This window comes from Triticum aestivum, chromosome 6B (assembly GCF_018294505.1).
Source record: "Triticum aestivum cultivar Chinese Spring chromosome 6B, IWGSC CS RefSeq v2.1, whole genome shotgun sequence".
Classification (NCBI taxonomy): Eukaryota; Viridiplantae; Streptophyta; class Magnoliopsida; order Poales; family Poaceae; genus Triticum; species Triticum aestivum.
In genome coordinates, this window is record NC_057810.1 from 84,991,835 (window position 1) to 85,013,697 (window position 21,863).

Sequence of the window (21,863 nt, forward strand, 5' to 3'; positions counted from 1 at the left end):
GTTCATGGTTAGGAAACATAACCATCTTTGATTAACGAGCTAGTCAAGTAGAGGCATACTAGTGACACTTTGTTTGTCTATGTATTCACACATGTATTATGTTTCCGGTAAATACAATTCTAGCATGAATAATAAACATTTATCATGATTATAAGGAAATAAATAATAACTTTATTATTGCCTCTAGGGCATATTTCCTTCACTCATATGCATGATTGTTTATTTAACTTGGAGCCCATATTACCCTGTCTTCTCTTTTGAGTTGAATGCTTGCAGATTCCAGCTTAGTCCAATGCACGTGCACTATTATTATTATACACATGGTTCGGTCGTGCAAGTGAAAGGCAATAATGACGATATATGATGGACTTATTGAGATGAGAAAAGCTGGTATGAACTCGACCTCTCTTGTTTTTGTAAATATGATGAGTTCATCGTTCTTGATTCAGCTTATTATGAAGTAAACATATTTGCAGTAATATTTAGAGATTATAGTTGCTTGTGCCATGCTTAATTAGCTGTGAGTTATAATGGTTTACCTTGCGTGCCAACATGCTATTAGAATGATTATGATGTGGTATGGTGGGATGGTATCCTCCTTTGAATGAATTGAGTGACTCGACTTTGCACATGTTCACACATGTAGTTGAAACAAATCAACATAGCCTTCATGATATTTATGTTCATGGTGGATTATATCCTACTCATGCTTGTATTCGGTGTAAATTAATTTTAATGCATGTTCATGACTATTGTCGCTCTCTCAGTTGGTCGCTTCCCAGTCTTTTGCTAGCCTTCACCTGTACTAAGCGGGAATACTGCTTATGCATCCAAACTCCTTAAACCCCAAAATTGTTCCATATGAGTCCACCATACCTTCCTATGTGCGGTATCTACCTGCCATTCCTAGTAAATTTGTATGTGCCAAACTCTAAACCTTCAAATGAAATTCTGTTTTGTATGCTCGAGCAGCTCATGTTACAACTAGGGCTGCCTATATCTTCCATGCTAGGTGGGTTATTCTCAAGATGAGTGAACTCCGCTCCTCATTCACGAGAAAGGGCCGGTAACCGGGATGCCCAGTCCCATGATCCAAAAAGATCAAAGCAAATCAAAATAATTAAACAAAACTCCCCCAGGGCTGTTGTTAGTTGGATGCACTCATTGTTTCGAGCAAGCCATGGATTGATGCTTGTTGGTGGTTGGGGGAGTATAAACCTTTACCATTCTGTTTGGGAACTGCCTATAATGCATGTTGTATGGAAGATACATCCATCTCATAGTTGTTGCGTTGAAAGCAAAAGTATGCCGCTCAAAATGTTATTCAATCTCTATTTTAAAATCGAGCTCTGGCACCTCTACAAATCCCTGCTTCCCTCTACGAAGGGTCTATCTATTTACTTTTATGTTGAGTCATCACCCTTCTTATTAAAAAGCACCCGCTGGAGAGCACATTGTTATTTGCATTAATTATTATTAACTTATATTGGGTATGACTTGACTGGATCTCGTTTACCATGAATTACAATGTTTAGTCAGTCCTTGATCTTTAAAGGTGCTCTGCATTTATGTTTTGCAGTCTCAGAAAGGGCTAGCAAGATACAATTTTGTTATATCATGTTATGATTGTTTTGAGAAAGTGTTGTCATCCAAGTTTTATTATTATGGCTCGCTAGCTGATTATGCCATTGATATGAGTAATTGTGAGACCTAAGTGTTATTGTGAGTATGGTTAGTTCATAATATTTACTGAAACCTGAATGATGGCTTTGCATGTTTACAACAACAAGAGAAAACAGAGTTTGTAAAAGTTTTTCTTTATCACTTTCAGTTTATCAACTGAATTGCTTGAGGATAAGCAAAGGTTTAAGCTTGGGGGAGTTGACACGTCTCCAACGTATCTACTTTTCCAAACACTTTTTCCCTTATTTTGGACTCTAACTTGCATGATTTGAATGAAACTAACCCGGACTGACGTTGTTTTCAGCAGAACTGCTATGATGTTGTTTCATGTGTAGAAAACAAAAGTACTCGGAATGTCCTGAAAATCCACGGGGGCACTTTTTGGAAAATATAAAAATTACTGGAGAAAGAATCAAGACCAGGGGGCCCACACCCTGTCCATGAGGGTGGGGGCGCGCCCTCCCCCCTGGGCATGCCCCCTATCTCGTGGGCCCCCTAAGGCTCCACCGACCGCAACTCCAACTCTATTTATTCTGTCTCGCGGAGAAAAAAATCAGGGAGAAAGTTTCATCACGTTTTACGATACGGAGCCGTCGCCAAGCCCTAATCTCTCTCGGGAGGGCTGATCTGGAGTCCGTTCGGGACTCCAGAGAGGGGGATTCGTCGCTGTCGTCATCATCAACCATCCTCCATCACCAATTTCATGATACTCACCATCGTGCGTGAGTAATTCCATTGTAGGCTTGCTGGATGGTGATGGGTTGGATGAGATTTACCATGTAATCAAGTTAGTTTTGTTAGGGTTTGATCCCTAGTATCCACTGTGTTCTGAGATTGATGTTGCTATGACTTTGCTATGCTTAATTCTTGTCACTAGCGCCCGAGTGCCATGATTTTAGATCTGAACCTATTATGTTTTCATGAGTATATGTGTGTTCTTGATCCTATCTTGCAAGTCTATAGTCATCTATTATGTGTTATGATCCGACAATCCCGAAGTGACAATAATCGGGATACTTCTCGGTGAGGACCGTAGTTTGAGGAGTTCATGTATTCACTATGTGTTAATGCTTTGGTCCGGTTCTTTATTAAAAGGAGGCCTTAATATCCCTTAGTTTCCACTAGGACCCCGCTGCCACGGGAGGGTAGGACAAAAGATGTCATGCAAGTTCTTTTCCATAAGCACGTATGACTATTTATGGAATACATGCCTACATTACATTGATGAATTGGAGCTAGTTCTGTGTCACCCTATGTTATAGCTATTACATGAGGAATCGCATCCGACATAATTATCCATCACTGATCCATTGCCTACGAGCTTTTCACATCTTGTGCTTCGCTTATTTACTTTTCCGTTGCTCTTGTTACAATCACTACAAAACCTAAAAACATTACTTTTGCTACCGTTACCTTTATTATCATACTACTTTGCTATTAAATACTTTGCTGCAGATACTAAGTTATCCAGGTGTGGTTGAATTGACAACTCAACTGCTAATACTCAAGAATATTCTTTGGCTCCCCTTGTGTCGAAACAATAAATTTGGGTTGAATACTCTACCCTCGAAAGCTATTGTGATCCCCTACACTTGTGGGTTATCAACCAGCCTTGGTGCGCTCGGCACGGTGTGGTCAACATGGTCAACAACCGAGAGTCATCGGAAGATGACTCTACGTGAGAGGCTGACAGTGGGGACGCACCACGCCCATGGACGCATGCATGCAACGGAACGCGGTGTGGTCAACGTGGTCAAGAAACGACTTCCATCGAAAGTGTATTGTATGTGGAGAGGCTGACAGCTATGTCCACGCCCGCAGCAAAGAAGTGCCTCCTTATTACGCGGAAAATAATGATTCCTCCACCTAACAACAGGGACCCACTGGACGGGCCACCATATTTTGCGAAAAAAACATTTCCCCCCTGACTGCTGGGACCCACCTGATGGGCCACCGTATTTCGCAAAAAAACATTCCCCCCGCTGTCAGCTCGGACCCACCGGAAGTGCCTCCTTATTACGCAGGAAAAAAAATGAATACTCCCCTTGCTAGCTGGGACCCACCTTGGTGGGAGGCTGACTTGTGGGCCTACTAAGTTGACAGGGATGGAGGGCTTTGTCAACTTAGTCAATATGAACTATTCTAGCTCCAGTGACCGTACAATGTCCATCCAACGGCCGTAGTGCTTCTTCAACCTCTAGTCTTCTTGCTTCAGCCGCCCAAAGCAGCGTCGGTCATGTCGCGTGCTCCTGCCTCCTGTGGTCGGCTGTGATGCTGCGGATGCCTCACCGCCCCCTACTACTCCCACCGCTCGCCAGGCCATCCCTCTACTCACCCACACTCCCTGTTATTTGCGGCGATGGCACCCTCACACCGCAGCCGAACGAGTGAACCCTCATACTCCTCTACGCGTGGGCATCCACTGTCGTGTCTTCCCCGGCTCCATGTCAACCCCTTCCTAGGCCTCGCCGTCGTCCACCGCCCTGGTGCTCTCAGCACGGCATGGTTAACGTGGTCAAGGAACAACTTCCATCGGAAGAGTATTGTACGTGGAGAGGTTGACAGTTGGGTCCACGGTGGCCACAAGGAAGTGCCTCCTTATTACGCGCAAAATAATTATTCCTCCATCTGACAACAGGGACCCACCAGATGGGCCACCTTATTTCGTGAAAAAAATGTTTCCCCCTGACTGCTGGGACCCACCAGCTACATCTTCGCACGCAAGAAAGTGCGTCCGGAAAAAAAAATGATTCGCCCCCCTGACTGTCGAGACCCACCATCTACATCTTTGCATGCAAGGAAGTGCCTGACAGTCGGGACCCACCTTGTCGAAGCGTACGTAGCGTTGTCATTCTGGTTGCGAACATGTACGTACATACTAGTCGATGTAGAGGCGTGCACGTGTCATAGTAGAGGCGCGCATATAGCATGTACACGTACGTACAGCGGCCAGTGTGCAAGAAAAAAAATACGGCCACATACGTACATACAGGCGGGGTCTCGAACGCCTACTTGCGCATAGGTATGGCCAGGGCTCCTATACATGGCTAGGTCGGAACGGAGAAATGGTGTCGTCGTCATGTTCATGGGGAGCCAACCGGTTGGGTCGGAACGGAATGTGTCGTCGTGTTCATCGGGAGGGCTTGGACGGAACAGCCGATGGAAATGAGGCCTGGCATGCCGCAGAACGGAGGAAACGACCTTGTGTTCGACCGGCCACGTTCGAAACAGAATCCTGTTCATCGGGAGGGTCTGGCGTACCGCAAAATGGAGGAAATGGACTTGTGTTGGACCTCTACGGTCGAAACGGGGTCCTGTTGATCGGGAGGGGTGTGGCGTACCACAAAACGGAGGAAACAGACTTGTGTTGGAGCACTACGGTCAAACCGGGGGTCCTGTTCATCGAGAGGGGTGTGGCGTACCGCGAAACGGGACTCCACGGGATACTGTTCATCTCCACTGTCGAGCTCCTCCAGCCTCCACGGGCTACTGTTCATCCACTGTCGACCTCCTCCAGCCTCCACCTGCGACTGTTCATCCACGGGCTCCTGTTCATCCAGCCTCCACCGCGCGCTACTCCACCGACTACAGTTCAACCACCCCTCTCCACGGGCTCCTGTTCAACCTCCCCTCCATGAGATACTATTCATCCACCCCTCCACCGACTACTATTCATCCAGCCCTCCACGGGGTCATCCTGTTCATCCAGCCCTCCATGGGTCCTGTTCATCCAGCCCCAACCGGCTCGATCGATCGGGGTCCTGTTCATCCAGAGGCAACACCAGGGGTCCTGTTCATCCACCCCCACCGATCACTGTTCATCCAACCCCCCCCCCCTAGCAACACTCACTGTTCGTCCAGAGGCAGCATCGATCGACTTCAGTTAGTAGCAGTAGCGAAGGAATCACTCGATCGGGTTCAGTTAACAGCCATCGATCGATCGCTCGGGTTTAGTAACGCGTAGCCTGTAGTGCAATTTCTCGGGTTCAGTTAGAGCCCAACGCCTCACGCACACACACGTACGTGTACGAGAGAAACGCGCATTGCTCGGCCCCGACCACCCACCGTAACCGGGAACACCCCGATAATTTCCTCGCCCTCGCTTCTACCATGGTTTTTTCCGTCATGGACGACCCAAAGAATGTCATGCAGCTGCGTCTCCGTCCTCCCAGGACGAAAAGCCCATTTTCTGTCATGATTTTTTGTCATAGAAGTAGGAGCCCACCACATCTATGATGATACCGGGTTTTGTCACAATTATCATCATAGAAGTGTCATAAGTATGATAGAAAAAAATTCGTTCGGCCCAAAATATCACGGATGTGTCTTTTTTTGTAGTGTTCACTTGGAGCAACATGCAACAAGCTCCTCTTCTGGAAAAACTGGATTGGGTGTTTTCATCTGAATCTTGGACTCTTCAGTACCCGAACACCTTGGCCATCCCTCTAGCAAAACCCATATCAGATCATTGTCCTTATGTCATTAAAGTTGGGACTGCTATTCCAAAATCCACAATCTTCAGATTTGAAAATTACTGGCTCAATCATCATGATTTCAAAGATACAGTTCAGCAGATTTGGAATCAAGGAGTTCATGGAAAAGATAGTGCTCAAAAGCTCACTGCTAAGTTTAAGAGGCTTAGAAAAGTATTGAAGATCTGGGCCAAGAATAAATCAAATTTAGCCTCTCTAATCCAAAACACCAATGATGTGATTTTCCTTCTTTATACTCTAGAGGAATTTAGGGCTCCTACCCCCCTAGAATGGGATTTCAGAGAATTGCTCAAGGAGCACCTGATGAAAATTTTATCTGCACAACAAGCTTATTGGAAACAGAGAGCTACTATAAGATGGATCACCAAGGGGGAAACAAACTCTAAATTTCTCAAGTTTAAGGCCACTATAAAGTTCAGACACAACCACATTGCTTCACTTAAAGATGAGTTTGGCATTGTACACTCTGAGCACCATGCCAAAGCAGATATCCTTTGGAGAGCTTTCAAACAAAGGCTTGGGACTTCTATGCCCATCTTTAATTTGCTGAACTTAGAAGATCTTGTTGAAAAATTTGATGATATTCACTGGCTAGAAGCTCCTTTTACTAAATCTGAGATTGATGCAGTGGTTAAAGATCTCCTTCAGATAAAACCCCTGGGCCTGATGGTTTCAACACCAATTTTGTTAAAGCTTGCCGGGACATCATTGCTACTGACTTCTACCAGTTGATTGATGATTTCTTTAAGGGTGATGTAGATCTGCAGAGCATCAATTCATGTTACATTACTCTGATTCCCAAAAAAGATGCTCCTATTGAGGCTAATGATTTCAGGCCTATTTCACTCCTTAATTGTTCCATTAAGATTATCACAAAATTGCTGGCCAACAGATTGCAGAAAAGTATTCTGAAACTTGTTCACAGAAATCAATATGGTTTTCTCAAAGAGAGATCAATCCAGGATTGTCTGGCATGGGCATATGAATATTTGCATCAATGCAATCAGTCAAGGAGAGAAACTATCATTCTCAAGTTAGATTTTGAAAAGGCTTTTGACATGATTGAACACCAGACACTGAAATGCATAATGATGGCCAAAGGTTTTGGTCCCAGATGGATGAATTGGATGGACATGATTTTTTCTTCTAGTACTTCTGTTGTTCTCCTTAATGGAGTTCCAGGAAAGAAATTTTGGTGCAAAAAAGGTGTAAGACAAGGGACCCAGTCTCTCCTTTGATTTTTGTCCTGGCTGATGATATTTTACAATCTATTTTCAATGAGGCCATGAAACACAGATTGATTTCCTCTCCTTTGGATAACACCAAAGATTTTCTTGGCATCCAATATGTTGATGATACTCTTGTTATTCTGCAAGCTTGTCCAACACAGTTGCAACAAGTCCAAAACCTGTTATTGCACTTCTCTGCTTTCACTGGCCTAAGGATCAATTTATCAAAGTCTGTTATGTATCCAATCAATGTGGGACAAGATAAGATGACTCATTGGATGCTATTCTGGGTTGCACTATTGGCTCTTTTCCTTTTCCTTATTTGGGCCTACCCCTAGGCACTAAAAAGCCAAAAGTGGATGATTTCTTCCCCATGATGCAAAGAATTGAAAGAAGGCTCACTGGTTGCTCTACTTTGCTTTCAACAGGAGAAAAACTTTCTCTTATCAAGAGTGTTTTCACCGGCCTGCCAACTTTCTTCATGTGCTCATTGGAACTGCCTGCCTTGTTTCCCTGTTTCCCTCAAACTGCAATTCCCACATTTGTTTTCCTTTGCTAAGGATGATTTGTTATCCATCAAAGAAGCCTCAGACTCCAACACCTTCCAAGAACTTTTTCACCTGCCTCTGCCCAATCTAGCTTTTGCACGGTTTCATCAAGCAAGAGCTTGTTTAGAGCAAACCAATCTCAAAGGAAGTGATGATCAGTGGAAATACATTTGGAACTCGGCTACCTTTTCTCCTTCAAAAGCCTATAATTTTCTCATCAAAGGGGAGGAGGCTCATCCAGTTTTTAGGAAGATCTGGTATGCTGCTGTTATGTTGAGATATAAAATCTTCTTTTGGTTGTTGCTGCATGATCGAGTAAACACAAGAGGACTGCTACATAGAAAATCTTTCCATCTCCCTTCTTATAAGTGTGAGCTCTGTACTGATCAAGTAGAAGAAACTGCAATGCACCTACTTTGTGACTGTCCCTTTGCACTGAGGTGCTGGGACATGATTATTCCACTCAAACAAAGAGACACAAGTGTGCTTTATGAGACTTTGTTAGCTCTGAATCAACTTCCAAAGGAGGTCGGCCTGAACTTTATCATCATGGCATGCTGGAAAATTTGGATGCAAAGGAATGGCAAGATCTTCAGACATATTACTCCCAATGTCATGACATGGAAAGTGCTTCTCAAGAAAGATTTAGTTCTTCTTCAGCACAAGATCAAGTTGAAACATAAGCAATCATTTTCAGACTGGATTGAAGCGCATTTCTAAGCTCTCTGTTTATACCCATGATGTTCCCCAAGATAGGCATTGGTTAATTTAATTGCTGTTTTTTTCCTTTGATGTACATATTACTTTATTTTTAATAATATATAATACCGTAGAACGATTGTTCTACGGTCTCTCCCTAAAAAAAACTATACATAATCAAATATAATAAGTCATATGTATTTTTAATTTTGATTATGATGTTATCACCTCAAATTTTCGTTAATCAACTTCCGGAATAACTTGTGGGGTGTTATTTAGTTATTACCAAAAACTAAGTTGATTTCCTCCTTTAAACCTAATTCAAAAGCCAAACCTAATTCACACCAGCACTTTGAGCCTCCAGAACCTTGTTAAGATAATGTGGAGCAAAATCAAATAAAAATCCATGAACTTTGTTAAGATAATGTGAAACAAATTTATTGAAGCTCCATACGCCACACATGCTCCATCGATGGATCATACTTGTATGTTACTATGGATCTCGACATCACTCCATAGAGACGATTTAGTCAGTGGCACGCCAACAATCTCCCCTCTTAGACCATCCTAATTGATCGGCAGGACTTGCCTGGAATCACCATCGATTGGGGATGTCAATCGGGTCCCGTTTAATCCCGTTTAAACCCACTATATAATCTAATAGTTTAAAATTTTGTTTTCTTTTTCAGAAAAATGAACTATGGAGCTAGATAAAGCTAACTAAACGGGATTTGCGAACACCATTTATTTGCCATTTACATCCCTACCATCGATCGAGAACACACTACGTGAAAAAACCCTATGCTGCATGCGTTTTTTGTCTTCATATATGGTCTTCATGTAACCATGATACATCGTTTCTCACATATGTATCTATGGTAGTTAACTTTTGCTTTACCCACACCTATGTGCTTCATCCATTGCACCTATGTGCCGTTCAATGTTGTTCAATGTTCCACACCCCCATGCGCTCTCTTTCTCTGCCATATTGGCGAGAAGGAGCTAGCTTGCTAAGCTGTACAACTCGTCCATGATCAGCCCCTTCAACACGATTCATCGTCTTTTAGGTGTTTATGTCGCAAAAAGATCGTAAAACGTTGGCCATATTGAATAAATTTGTTTCAATGTTATGTGCTTCTTGTATGCCTCTTTCTTTAGCGAAGAAACTGTTCTGTAGATGTAATATGTGTCTGTTGCACTGATAAATTGTTTCAAGCAAAAAAAATTACAATAGGTTCGATTTTTTAGATGTCTACAAAAGTGTTTTCATCGTGCGAACTGCAAACATGAGCCGTATGTCTCTGTTATACATGGGAAAAGTAACATTGGCCCTTCCATCCATCATCAAGATGGTCTCCATCACACAAAAAGTGTTTCTACGGGTGAAAAAAATATATCTTTAAAAGTAAAACATAATTAGTTTTACAGATTTAGTTGTTGGAAACCACCATAGTTTACGAAAATCATTTAAAAAATGCAGGGCTTGTTTTCTAAGAGAAGATCATACACACATGATTCTAGGAAGCAACAACTAGGAAACAAATTAAAATTAACAAGACTTCCTCTTGTTTCCTCCCCTAACCCTAGGTGGCTAGGGCAAACTCTTCTCCTTAGGCTTCGCCACGTGAACCCATGGATTTGCCTTCCCTCTGCCTGCCGCTCCGGTGGCGGGTGGCGAGGAGCGGAATCCAGGTATCTCCGCTCCGGTTAGTAGTTAGTTTAGGCTAAGGGTTTTTAGTCCTCGCATGCGCAGCGCTCGGGCGGACGGCACACTTCTTCTCTTAGGTTTATCTGTCAGGATTCAATCATCCTTGACTTCGTCCGTCTGGACATTTCTCGTCATGTGATGAGATTTGGTGTCAGGTGCTTCATATCTATGCAATGGTTCAACGGCGACAACTGAGGCTGCAGGGTGCTGATCCTTAGGGACACACACATGAAGACTTTTCGGTTGTTATCGGCAAGGTGAAGCCGGCTTCAGTAGAGGAGTGGCGACAACGGCTTGTTCTGACGGCAGTAGTGCTCGTTCGGTGGTCTCAGAATATGGATAATTTTTTATTATGTTTGAGATGCTTTAAACTTCCAGTGAACTTTTATGATAGATCTGATCATTTTCTCAAAAAACTGAACATTAATGAGACTAACTTCTCCTTCAAAAACAGAGTTGTCTTATTAGCACTTTTTGCTACAGACACTGCAACTCAAAAAAAAATGCTACAGACACGCGCATCCTACAGGTGATTTCTTCAATGCTTTGGGCCGATCCCCTTCACTTTTTTTTCAGAACGAAGGCTCGCGAAGAGTCCGGGTTTGAATTAACAAAGCCATCAACCGGCCAGGAGTTACAACAGACAACCTAACTTACAACGGTCAGAATGATACAACGGGGAACACTGAAAAGCCTACTCACTACAACCTCCACAAGCCGCACAACAGCTAGTCAAGGCCAAGCACTCCACACTAGGATCATATGCAGAAACGGAGCAGCACATCAGGACATAGCCGACCTTCGAGGATGGACCGTGCTCCAGGAGCACCTAGAGAAGAAAGGAACCAACATCTTCCCTCTCAATCACCGAAGAGGGACCCTTCCCCCTCGCCATGGCTCGTAGGCGCCGCACCGTCGGGATTTCGAGAAGCTCACCCTAGAGCTGGAAGAATGTCTCCCTTGCCTCGCAAGGTGGACATGGGATGACCACATCGATTTGGGATATACCTCGCCGGCTGCTCCGCCACAGTTCATGTCCAACTAGTTGGAGATGAGCTTCAAGGAATCGGACGCCGCAAAAGAGGTAGCTCAATCCCTCTCCTGCAGAACCTCCCGACCGAGCCCCGCACCCTTGACGATGCCTCCAGCAAGGTCACGACGCGCAAGGCGCCGCTGCCGCCAAATCCGCCGAGGATAAGGTTTTCACCCGGGCAGGGGGGTCGGGATGGAAAGCAGGGGACCTCGGCTGCGCCCCCATGGAGGAAAGCAGCGCCCTTGGGCGTTGCCGCCGCCGGGCCGGCCGGACCGGCCAAGGTTTCCCCTGGTTCCCTAGCTGGCCACCAACACGCACCAACGCCGGAGCCAGAAAGCTAGCCCACACCGGAGGCGAGAGAGAGGCATCAGGGAATAGGGATTTCGCACCTCCAGATCTGACGAAGCAAATCACGCTGCGGCCGGATTCCACCAGCCACCCGCCGCCCGCGCTGCCGGGCGCGCTGGCCAGCACCCCCTACGAACGCCGCCCACCGCCCGACGACGTCTCCTCTCCGGCAAGGGCCGCCTCCCCAGGAACCACGGGCCTCCAAGAGGGGGAGGAGCGCCGAGATCCCCGCCGCCACCTTCACCGGCGTCTGCGCGAGCTTCCCGGCGGCCGTCTCTGGTAGCGGCGAGGGGGAGGAAGGGGGTGGAGGGAGGTGGCGGCGGCGGCGGCGGAATCCTAGTCGCCCCCGAGTCGCCCAAGGGGGCGACCCGAGGGCGGGGGGGGGGGGGGGGGGGGGGCCTTTTCTTTTAGTACGCCCGATCCCCTTCGCTTTGGGCTGCCTGCTCTGCTTCCACTCCACCACATCCCCGCATGCGCATTGAGGAGGGCGAGATGAGTAGCCGCCGCCGCCGCCGCCGCCACCCCCTCTCGCCGGCGGCGGCGCCCCTGGATGATGACGACCTGCTCTCCGAGATCCTCCTCCGCCTCCCCCCGCAGCCGTCCTCCCTCCCTCGCGCCTCTCTCGTCTGCAGGCGCTGGCGCGTCCTCGTCTCCGACCCTCGCTTCGCCCGCCGCTTCCGCCTCCACCACCGCCGCAACCCTCCCCTACTCGGCTTCCTTCACATAGGCTTTCGCACTCGCGAGCTCTCCTTCCTGCCTGCTCTGGAGCCCCCCAATCGTGTCCCGCCCGGGCGCTTCTCTTTGAAGTTCGGCGGCGACGGCGACCCCTTCGCGCTCCTCGGATGCCGCCATGGCCTGGTACTCGTCTACCACGCGTCTTGTAAACAGATCCTGGTGTGGGATCCTGTCACCGCCGACCAGCACCGGATTGCCGTCCCACCAAGGTTTGCGAGAGATGATGTGATCAGTGGGGCGGTGCTTCGTGCTGCCGGAGATGCCCAACACTTTCATGTAGCCTTGACAGTGTTAGACGACGAGGACAAACAACAAAGACGAGCTCTCGCATGTGTGTACTCGTCAGAGACTGGATTATGGGGTGATCTCGTCTCGACACTGCTTCCATGCGAGGCTTCAGCGAGCATGCGGCTTATTTCATGTAAGGCCGCTGTGCTGGTTCGGAATTCTCTTTACTGGGTGCTTTTTGGGAATTTGGATGGATTTCTGGAGTTTGATTTGGAGAGGCAGGTCCTAGCTGTGATACGGATGCCAATGGATTTGGTTGCCAAGGGAAGTTATGATATCTGCGTGATGCAGGCAGAGGATGGTGGTCTTGGTTTATTCTGTGTGCTGCAGTTGGACTACATTGCCCAATTATGGAAGAGGAAAACTGATTGTCATGGTGTTGCTTCATGGGTGCTAGGAAGAACTATTGAACTGGACAAGCTAATTCCCATGAATTTACCTGAGAAAATGCCCGTTGTGATACTGGGATTTGCTGAGGACAATAATGGGGTGTGCCTGTGGACACCATCTGTCTTCTTTATGGTCCATCTCGAGTCATTGCAGTCCAAGAAACTTTTAGAAGCCAACTTCTTTTTTGTTTGTCGCCCATTCGAAAGTGTCTACACTGCAGGTAATGACATGCCTTCATATATTGGGTTTAACAAAACCAAGTTAATGTTCAATAATGTGTTGGCAGAATTCTGCTCACATCCTTTTGCCTTAAGTTAGCAATTTTAAGTAGTGTCATACCACCTGTTTCTTTTACTACTTGATGGCCTTTTTTACATTAAGTGATTTTGTTTATGTAATATTCCTGTTCTGATTCTTGTGTGGTGGCGTTTTAATGAATAATTATGATCTAGATTTTTTTTGTTAGTGGTATCTAATTTATTTTATGCTCTGTAGCCAGGCATTGGGCTGCAATTGGTCTACTGTCAGCTTCATTTATGTAATTCTTGTGGTTCAAGTCAGAACTAACAAACTGTCTTTATTAAGTTCATTATATGAATATTCATACAATAGAACAAATGAATATTCATACAATAGAACAATGAACACCAAGATTGGCAAATGATTTCTTTAAAGTTGAACTATGTTTCAATGTTCTATGCCTATTAACATATACTGTACAATGGTAGTTTTAGTGCATAGCTACAGCGCAGTTTTTTCTTGAGATGATACATGGTAGTTGGAGGTTGAAGCCAACAACTACTTGAGAAACTTGCTTGAACCAACTGAAATGTCAAATAGGTAGCTCAATTGGTACAGTTAGAAGCTTCAAGCTCATCCTATTTCCTTCATTCAATATTTATTTTCCCTGTTAATCTTGCTACTAAATTCAGTCAATATTGCTGAATAACTTTTCATTTTATCACTTAAGGAGAGTCCCTAGCACGAGTAGCAAATTCATTTGTACCAGGGAAAACAAATAAACTGAGATCATTTCTTTTTTCGGGCTAAATTTATTTTAAGATGATATAAATCTGAATAGTCTTGATCACTTTTATTGCTATGGTTTCTTAGTATGATTTTTTAGGCTAAATTCATTTGAAGATAATCTAAATTTGAATAGTCTTGTTATTTTGTTGCTAGGATTTATCAGTATACCTATATTTTGTTTATTCTGATGTGCCATGAAATGAGCTTAATTATTCTGGATAAATTGCCTCTTCTGACCAGTTAATAATCTTGAGTGTGCATCTTAATCATTTTTAAGATAGTAATCAGCTTATACTTTTTCGAAATGTTCATTAAATTTGACAGTAGGCTTGGTTTTGTTTATCCATTCCTAATCTGGTATAAAACTGATATTGTTTCCCAAACAGCTATTGTGAGTTTATCTAAACATATTGTTGATGCCTCCTCGTATCTATTTGGTTTTTTGTTGGAATGTCATTGGTTGCTTGACTTGATTACTTCTTATGCTTGCAGAAACAGACATTGGTGGTGGACACGATGGGGCTGGTCTTTTGCAGAATACATAAGATGATTATCTGGCTATGTATGCTGCCGTGGTGTACTGATTGAGCAGGTAGGCATATCTTCTGCATGTATGCTGAGGTATCAGTACTGTTTTCTTAATGTATTGTTTTTCTTTTTACTGCCATTTCTCAAGTATCCAATTATAAGCGAGGACTAAGATGTTTCCTGCTTGGCCACCTCTTATCCCGCTTTCATGGCAGGCTGCATTTTTTATCTTTCTTCCAGGCCCAGCTTCCTCATCCTTTTGTGCCTTCATCAGCAACTCTATATTCCCTTTCACGTGCCTTCACCCACCTACCTTCTCTTTTATTTGCTGATGTTGTACGCCCCTCACTATTGGATGTGCTCTTTTGTTTGCCTTCTTTGTTCATCCAGTTGCCTTGCTTTCAGTTACCACCTTAATTCTCACCTGGTTCCTTCTGTTAGTGTAGTTTCTTCTCCCTCTAGCTCCTAAGATGAACTGATGACTTGAGACCCTTCCGCTTTTCGTGCATATGTTAACTGTTAGCATAATGAAATGCATCCTCTTTCGTGTTCTGCATTTGATTTCCTTTTTGTTTTTTACTACCAGTCGCTACATGCCTTTGGTTAGTTTTTTGGGGTTATGCATCTATCTAGTCCTAGTGTTATTTTTATGTAGTTTCCTTTGTGCAAGTAGTTTATAACTGACAATACATGAACATTTGCTTCACACTTTATTTAAATGGGCTTATGACTATGTCATTTCACATTGCTGCTTATCTTGGACCATTATGGTACCTAGTGAACTAATAACTGCCAAAATACTTGTAGAACATGCTTTCTTTAAACTTTATATTACCAATTAGTATCTTTTTGCTTGCGGCTATTGAAATTTTACTGGATCATAATTCTTGTGATAGTCGGTTTGCTTAAACGATCAGCATCTCTCACCGTCTATCTAATTTGCATATGTAATTGGCCACCATCCACTAACATATCTTGTCTGGTCCAAGGTATATGTAGCTATGCTGGGCATTGTATGTTCTCCACTTTCTGCCACGTTAGATGTTTAGCACTTTATACTGAACACATGATCAAAATGGCATGGCTAGATTCTACCATAAATATTGCTTTGGTCATGAATTGCATTTTTTACTGGCATGTTAAATACTCCCTCCGACCGGAAATACTTGTCGGAGAAATGGATGTATCTAGACGTATTCTAGTTCCAGATACATCCATTTCTTCAACAAGTATATCCGGACGAAGGGAGTATTAATTATATTAGAGATGCTATAGAAATAGTTGAAGTAAGTATTTTGATGTTGTGGAGAGTAAATAAAGATGGCATCTATTTTGTCTGAAGGAGGTGTCTCCATTAGAGTATTAGTAGGATCATGCAGGACCCCTCACTTGAGGCTTACTGCCCAAGTGTAACTAAATTTGATCCGTTAGCGACTGGCTAGCTCATGCTCCCTCCATCGAAAAACCTTGTCCCTCAAATGGATGTATCTAGCACAAAGTTAGTGCTAGATACATCCATTTGAGAGACAAGCTTGGGACAAGTTTTTTCGAACGGAGGGAGTATCTATTTCTGAACAGTATGTCTATAAGCTAGAAACGAGACGGTTCGGCTTTGCTACTCCATGAGCCCCTCATATGCCATAACAAGGCATATTTCAAATGATTCGATAAGCTAGGATGTCCAGTATTTCCCTATAATGGGGTGATTTGAACCACTTGTCTTTTAGCCTTTACTGAGACCAGAATACCAGATGTGGCCAAAAACTTGAGAATACGCCAGCAATAAGAGTTGAAGGTGTAGCATAATTCTTTTTTAACCGTCCTCCTATAGCTGCTCTCTATTTCTAATGTTGGTTCTGTCCAATAATGCTGAGACGATTCAGTTTCTGAATTTTTCCGCACAATTTCCTCAATAGTACTGTAGTGAAGTTAATGTTTAATGTTTGTGTCATCCTGATACATAACTTTAGCGGCTTTTCCATGAATAAATTGTACAAATTGGTTTGACTGATGAAATTGATGCCCCGCGGGGCCGCAGGTATCTAGGACTACGTTCCGGCGGCTGAGATGCAGAAATGGGTTGTGTGGTGTAGGTTCTTCCATTGTGAAGGGGTCTGTGTGTACTGGATTTGCCGGTGACTTGCTTGAATTAAGTATTAGTGTTGCGTCTGGTTGAGTTTTCAGCTTCTTTACATCTCGGCTGATGTTATATGCCCCATGGTGCTGTCACAATAGATTAAAATTGTGTTTCTCAAAAGACATGACGATGACACGGTGATCATGAAGGTGACCGAATCCAGGAGAAGATACATCCCTTGTTTGTCATTAGAATGAGCAGGATGCGAGTTCCGTTGGGTAGAGTTTCACCTTGTGATTTGTAGTATGCCCAAGTTTGTACTCTGTCCTGACATGAATTGTTCCAGTGGAAATACATCCAGAAGGTTGCAAGTTGATTGGAAGTATTTTCACCCCCCACTGATTTAAATTTTTTCTATCTGCATCTCTGTAGCTAAGCAGAGTGGTAAAAAAAGAGGAGACAACAACCTTCACTGTCAGAACTGCCATATCATGCAGCTTCTTAAGATCTTATGTCTAGGGAGCGGTGACCGATCAGTACTATGTCTCTCTTCATTACTGGATGACACAGTTCCCCCCTACCATGGCCATTTGGGAGTAACGGCAATGGATGAGTGCTGCTATGTTGAACACGCTAAATATAGCTTTCTTCTTTCTTGAAGGTGTGGCGAAAAGCTTTGCTGAGTTGGGTTGCTTTATTAACGTGAAATGGTGCAGCTGAATGGCTTGCAACCACCTCAAATGTCCAAATGGTCAATGCCCCCAGCAATGTCATGCCGTCCGTCTGGCTCCGCCAGTGGGCACCGCAGGAACAAATGGCACGATGCCCGAGGAGTGGCATCAACTAGTCAGAGATGAGAAAGGACAAGTCTTTGTTGATTCACATTTTTAGCGAACAGTTAGGGTTAGGATCATACGGTGAACATTGTTTCAAAAATCGGAGCAAACAATTTTACAGAGCATGTACCTTCACCCAACTGACAATTGCTCGACTTGCATATATAAAGAACTCAAACATGAAGGCAGCAACCAGCTTACTGCTTCTGGTTCAACAACAGCTTACATACATACAGATCACCATGCATGCTAGTACCAGGTAACGGTGCAACGACAGACAAGTTTAATCCTTCTCAAAGACACTGGAAATTCAAAATAAACCTCATGCATAGATTTCTTTGCCGTTCCTCACCATCACCATGTAGCCAGGCCCCTGGGTGGGGTGGAGAGAGAATAATGAGATTAATTAATTAATCATAACGTAGCTGAAAAGCAGTTAGACACAAGGGTAACAGTCAATCTCCCCATATAAGAACAGTTATGCCAATCAACATTAATTTCGCTGGTTATTTCACTTGTTGATCAACTAAAGATTCATCTACCATTGAACTAAATTCCTAGAACTTGCAAAGAAGAAATCTAACAGGATAAGAAAAGTTCAACTTTCATGAGTAAAACTCAACATGGCGACAGAATTCTGTATGTTCCATGAAACTACATCAATCTATATTGGTTATTACAGGCAAAGCAATATGGTAAAATGCTCCATCTCACATTTAACTTGTGTCGCCTTTATAGCAGCTAAAGTAGCAGTGATCGCCCAACCTCTGCAGCAGATGCTTCAACCAAGTAATCAACACATTTGCTCGATCTTCTGCGCACACAAAAAAATTAAGTTCGAAACACATGGTAGATCACATTTATTATGAACAGAAGACCGTGCAAAGAAAGATGGCAGCACAAGTCTAGGACAGAAGTAATGCAAACCTCTGTCCCTGGACCACAGCATTCTCAGGGCTGATATCAGTATGCACATCCCCATTATCTAACAGGAGAAGCAACTGGGGTTCCAAGAACCACTTCTCCATCCGCAGTTGTTTCTGTAGTCATTTGCCCTGTTTGTTCATCATTGTAAGCAAATATGCCAGGTGCTCCTCCAGCTTGCATGTAGCAGCAGCTGCAGCTGCTTGTTGTTTCAGCACCAAGAAGGTCATCTAGCAGCAAACCTGTGGTAGCAATTACATATGAATTTTTGCATCAATAAAAAGAAAAATAATGAACCTACGTATTCAAAACTAAAGAAAAAGGTTAAAAAAACAAATATTACCAGCTACTCCACAAACAAAATCAGCAAAAGTGAAAAAACAACAAAGATAAATTATAAGATAGCTACACCACACTGTTATTGATATGCACTGCACAAGGAATAGCAATTATGCATGTGGTCGCTTCTGAGCAGGATTCGAAACCAATCTTGGACACAGTTTCAAGGATTGCTTGTACCAACTTCTGCCAAGTTCCAATTAGTCAGAAGCAGAACTTCTACAGACCCTCCAAACAAATAGCCAACACCGATTTATGGAGTGGATTTTTCAAGTTCTTATCATAACATGGTGAAAAGGACGCTTCATTGAAATTATGCTCCCCAATGTGGCCAGAATTGGTGAGATTCAGCCATAATAAGGTGTACCAGTCCGAAATGGGGGTCTTCTGACTCTGTAACTCAGATGTCAACTCTCTAAAAGAAATGTGGATGACAAAGTTAATAGTTCGCTCGTATTACATCGACGGGCTTTAACCATATTAATGTAAACAAGGATCATTAAGGTTGAATATCAAACCCCTTGCACACCTTTTTTAAGAGAGGGAAAATAATTCGCGAGGTGCTACCTGCTGGTGGCCGGAGGGAGCTGGGCTTGTTGGCATCGGCGAATACGGGAGGCGTGTTGAGAGCCATCACTCGCTCAACACCCACCTCGATGCCAACGACGGCGCCGCCACCCGATCTAAATAGGGGAGGAAGAGAAGCCGACTACGTGAATCGACGGGCAGCACCCGCCGAGGGCAATCCAAACCCCCGGGGAAGTAGCACGAAACCCTGGAGCAGCAGGAAATAGTGGGAAGCAGTGCAGATGTAATCCCCTCACCCTCGGTACCGCCTCCCCTGTACCGCCTCACTGCGCAATGTGCATCCGGGGTGAAGAAAACCAGACCAGGCGGAACAAACCGAAGGAAATCCAAACACACAAAAATTCAGCTGACTGGATCGATCGAAGACAATGCGAGAAGCATTATATATCGAATATCGCAACCTCCCAGATCACATGGGAAAAAAATCGTGTATAGAGAGTTAACTGGTACTGAAATCCATGTTAACACAACATTTCCCCAATTCAAGAAGTTCACCGAAATGGCGACCAAATTATGATCCGGTCATAACAAGACGAGTAAAATCATAGCATGAATCCCTCGCTAGTTTGCAGCAAGGTACAACAATTATTCAACCAAGACCATTGCATTGCCCACACCAAGTGCAGCTCACACGAGATTAGATATAGAAAGATGAAAATATGTAACACTTTTGCGGTAGCGAAGCGAGGAGAAATGGCGCCTCCTCCTACTAGGCTACTACAGCTTGTACTTGTAGCGCGTGACCCCGGACTCGTTGGGGAAGAACCCCATGAGGCGTCCGGCGGAGTTCTGGTAGGCGTACATGAACCCTCCCAAGACGCCGATGAGGCCCCCCGTCACCATCGACGGCCCGCGGATCCCCGGCTTGATCCCTGCGAGCACCGCCCGAGGACGAGGATCTGAGCCACTGGGAGCGAAGTGGAGAGGGTAGTCCTGCGGGGAGAAGGTTGGGGGCTAGGAGGACGTACCGGAGAGGTAGCCGACGGTGACGGAGACGGCGGAGATGGTGGAGAGGCGGAGGTAGTCGAGCGTGGAGAAGTTGGCGACGACTTTGGTGAAGGCGGGGTTCCGGTCCACCACCGGGTACTCCGGCTTCACCGACGCGGTGATGTCGGTGTTCATCGCGCGCTGCGGGGCTCTCTTCCTTCCTTCCGGCGGCGGCGGCGCGGTGGCGGATTTGGTCGCTGGGGCTGAGAGGTGTGTCCGGTGTGGTTCTCGGGTTCTCAGTCTCACAGTGGGGCGCTGTGGGCCGGGCTTGTTACAGCCCAGGTTCTGAAAGACGGGTCGGGTTGTTTACACTTCTTACTCCCTCCGCATATTAGATTTGTCTAAACTTAAATCTTACTAGTAGAGTGCCCGTGCGTTGCCACGGGCTCTTAAATAAGAGTTTACAAGAGTTACATGTTAAATTAGTCTTACACCATCGTGTAAGAACATATCACTTATAGTCAACATTTAGATTATATATATATATATATATATATAATTTCGTTGCAATTATTAATTACAAAGTTTATGCAATTAGTCTTACACCATCGTGTAAGAACATATCATCTTTCAAAAGGCATTCCAAATTATCGATTGATAACAAGGCATCTCAAATGTCCACGAACAAGGTTTTTTTGGGGGCAGACATGATTGATTCGATGACTGGAATATCTCTAGAGGTACAAACATAGTCTGTCGACATCATAAAAAAGTGAGCCAACTTAGACAACAAAATGAGCCAAATTAGTTGAATACAAAAGACAATTTCACAAAGAAAATATTGATAATAACATTGAAAAATAACATTGTGTGATAACATTTAAATTGGCATCCTTTTTTGGTTTGTTATGAGATATCATCGCTTTGACATCATTATGTTGTGAAAAACTCGATGAATTTACGGTCCCTTTCAGCAACTTCGCTCCTTCACGGCATGTGATTTCTGGAAAAATCTCTCAATGTGCTTCTCAATATCATTGGTTTGGTAAGTGTAGCAGTAACCGTTCTGCGTACATCGTTGCAGACAAAATACAACTCAGGTTCACAATTTTTCTAGATCTAATGTTTCTGAACCTAGGGATATGTATACAGTTAGCAACTTTCTTACCGACGCAATGGTCATGGTCGTGGTCGCGGCAGCAGACGCCGAGGTCTTCACGACGCCACCGCTCTCCTTCCACGTCCCCACCAAGTTCAGAGACAGTGCGGCAGTGGCGGACCCGTCACCGGCCTTAAGGTCCGTTAGCCTTCACGCCGGCTACGGTGGCCAACCGCGAACCAAAAAAACCTCGTAGCGATGCCCCCACGCAGTCCAGGGGCTAACCTCCCGTCGCACCCCAAAAACAACCTACGAAAATAAACCAGCGAAAAAACCAAACCCAATCACGCGCACGTACGAGC

At 44.6% G+C, this 21,863-nt stretch overlaps 2 protein-coding genes across 4 annotated transcripts; one reads left to right on the top strand and one right to left on the bottom strand.

Annotated features, from left to right (window-relative positions):
• The first annotated feature begins 12,183 nt into the window (after positions 1 to 12,183).
• On the top strand, positions 12,184 to 17,164 carry LOC123135941 (putative F-box/kelch-repeat protein At3g17280). The gene is made up of 3 exons (XM_044555210.1): positions 12,184 to 13,374; positions 14,676 to 14,775; positions 16,750 to 17,164. The coding sequence occupies exons 1-2, from the start codon at positions 12,213 to 12,215 to the stop codon at positions 14,726 to 14,728; spliced, it is 1,215 nt and encodes a 404-aa protein (XP_044411145.1). The 5' UTR covers positions 12,184 to 12,212; the 3' UTR covers positions 14,729 to 14,775; positions 16,750 to 17,164.
• A 519-nt stretch (positions 17,165 to 17,683) lies between these two features.
• On the bottom strand, positions 17,684 to 20,752 carry LOC123135943 (NADH-ubiquinone oxidoreductase 20.9 kDa subunit). 3 transcript variants are annotated; one of them, XR_006466371.1, is made up of 3 exons: positions 20,444 to 20,746; positions 18,339 to 18,790; positions 17,684 to 17,997 (listed from the first exon to the last, which is right to left on the bottom strand). XR_006466371.1 is itself a non-coding variant. In XM_044555211.1 (2 exons), the coding sequence occupies exons 1-2, from the start codon at positions 20,595 to 20,597 to the stop codon at positions 20,193 to 20,195; spliced, it is 309 nt and encodes a 102-aa protein (XP_044411146.1). In that variant the 5' UTR covers positions 20,598 to 20,752; the 3' UTR covers positions 19,906 to 20,192. The 3 variants fall into 3 exon arrangements, 1 of the variants encoding a protein (XP_044411146.1); XR_006466370.1 differs by lacking the exon at positions 17,684 to 17,997 and having other exon boundaries at positions 18,213 to 18,438; positions 18,552 to 18,790; XM_044555211.1 differs by lacking the exons at positions 17,684 to 17,997; positions 18,339 to 18,790 and adding an exon at positions 19,906 to 20,347 and having other exon boundaries at positions 20,444 to 20,752.
• Between the last annotated feature and the right edge of the window lie 1,111 nt (positions 20,753 to 21,863).

Bases quoted from the DNA above. Each gene is read 5' to 3' on its own strand.
- LOC123135941 (XM_044555210.1), top strand. From the start codon at position 12,213: ATGCGCATTGAGGAGGGCGAGATGAGTAGCCGCCGCCGCCGCCGCCGC. The intron at 13,375-14,675 runs GTAATGACATGC...TTATGCTTGCAG, and splicing joins CGAAAGTGTCTACACTGCAG to AAACAGACATTGGTGGTGGA.
- LOC123135943 (XM_044555211.1), bottom strand. From the start codon at position 20,597: ATGAACACCGACATCACCGCGTCGGTGAAGCCGGAGTACCCGGTGGTG. The intron at 20,348-20,443 runs GTACGTCCTCCT...CGGTGCTCGCAG, and splicing joins CACCGTCGGCTACCTCTCCG to GGATCAAGCCGGGGATCCGC.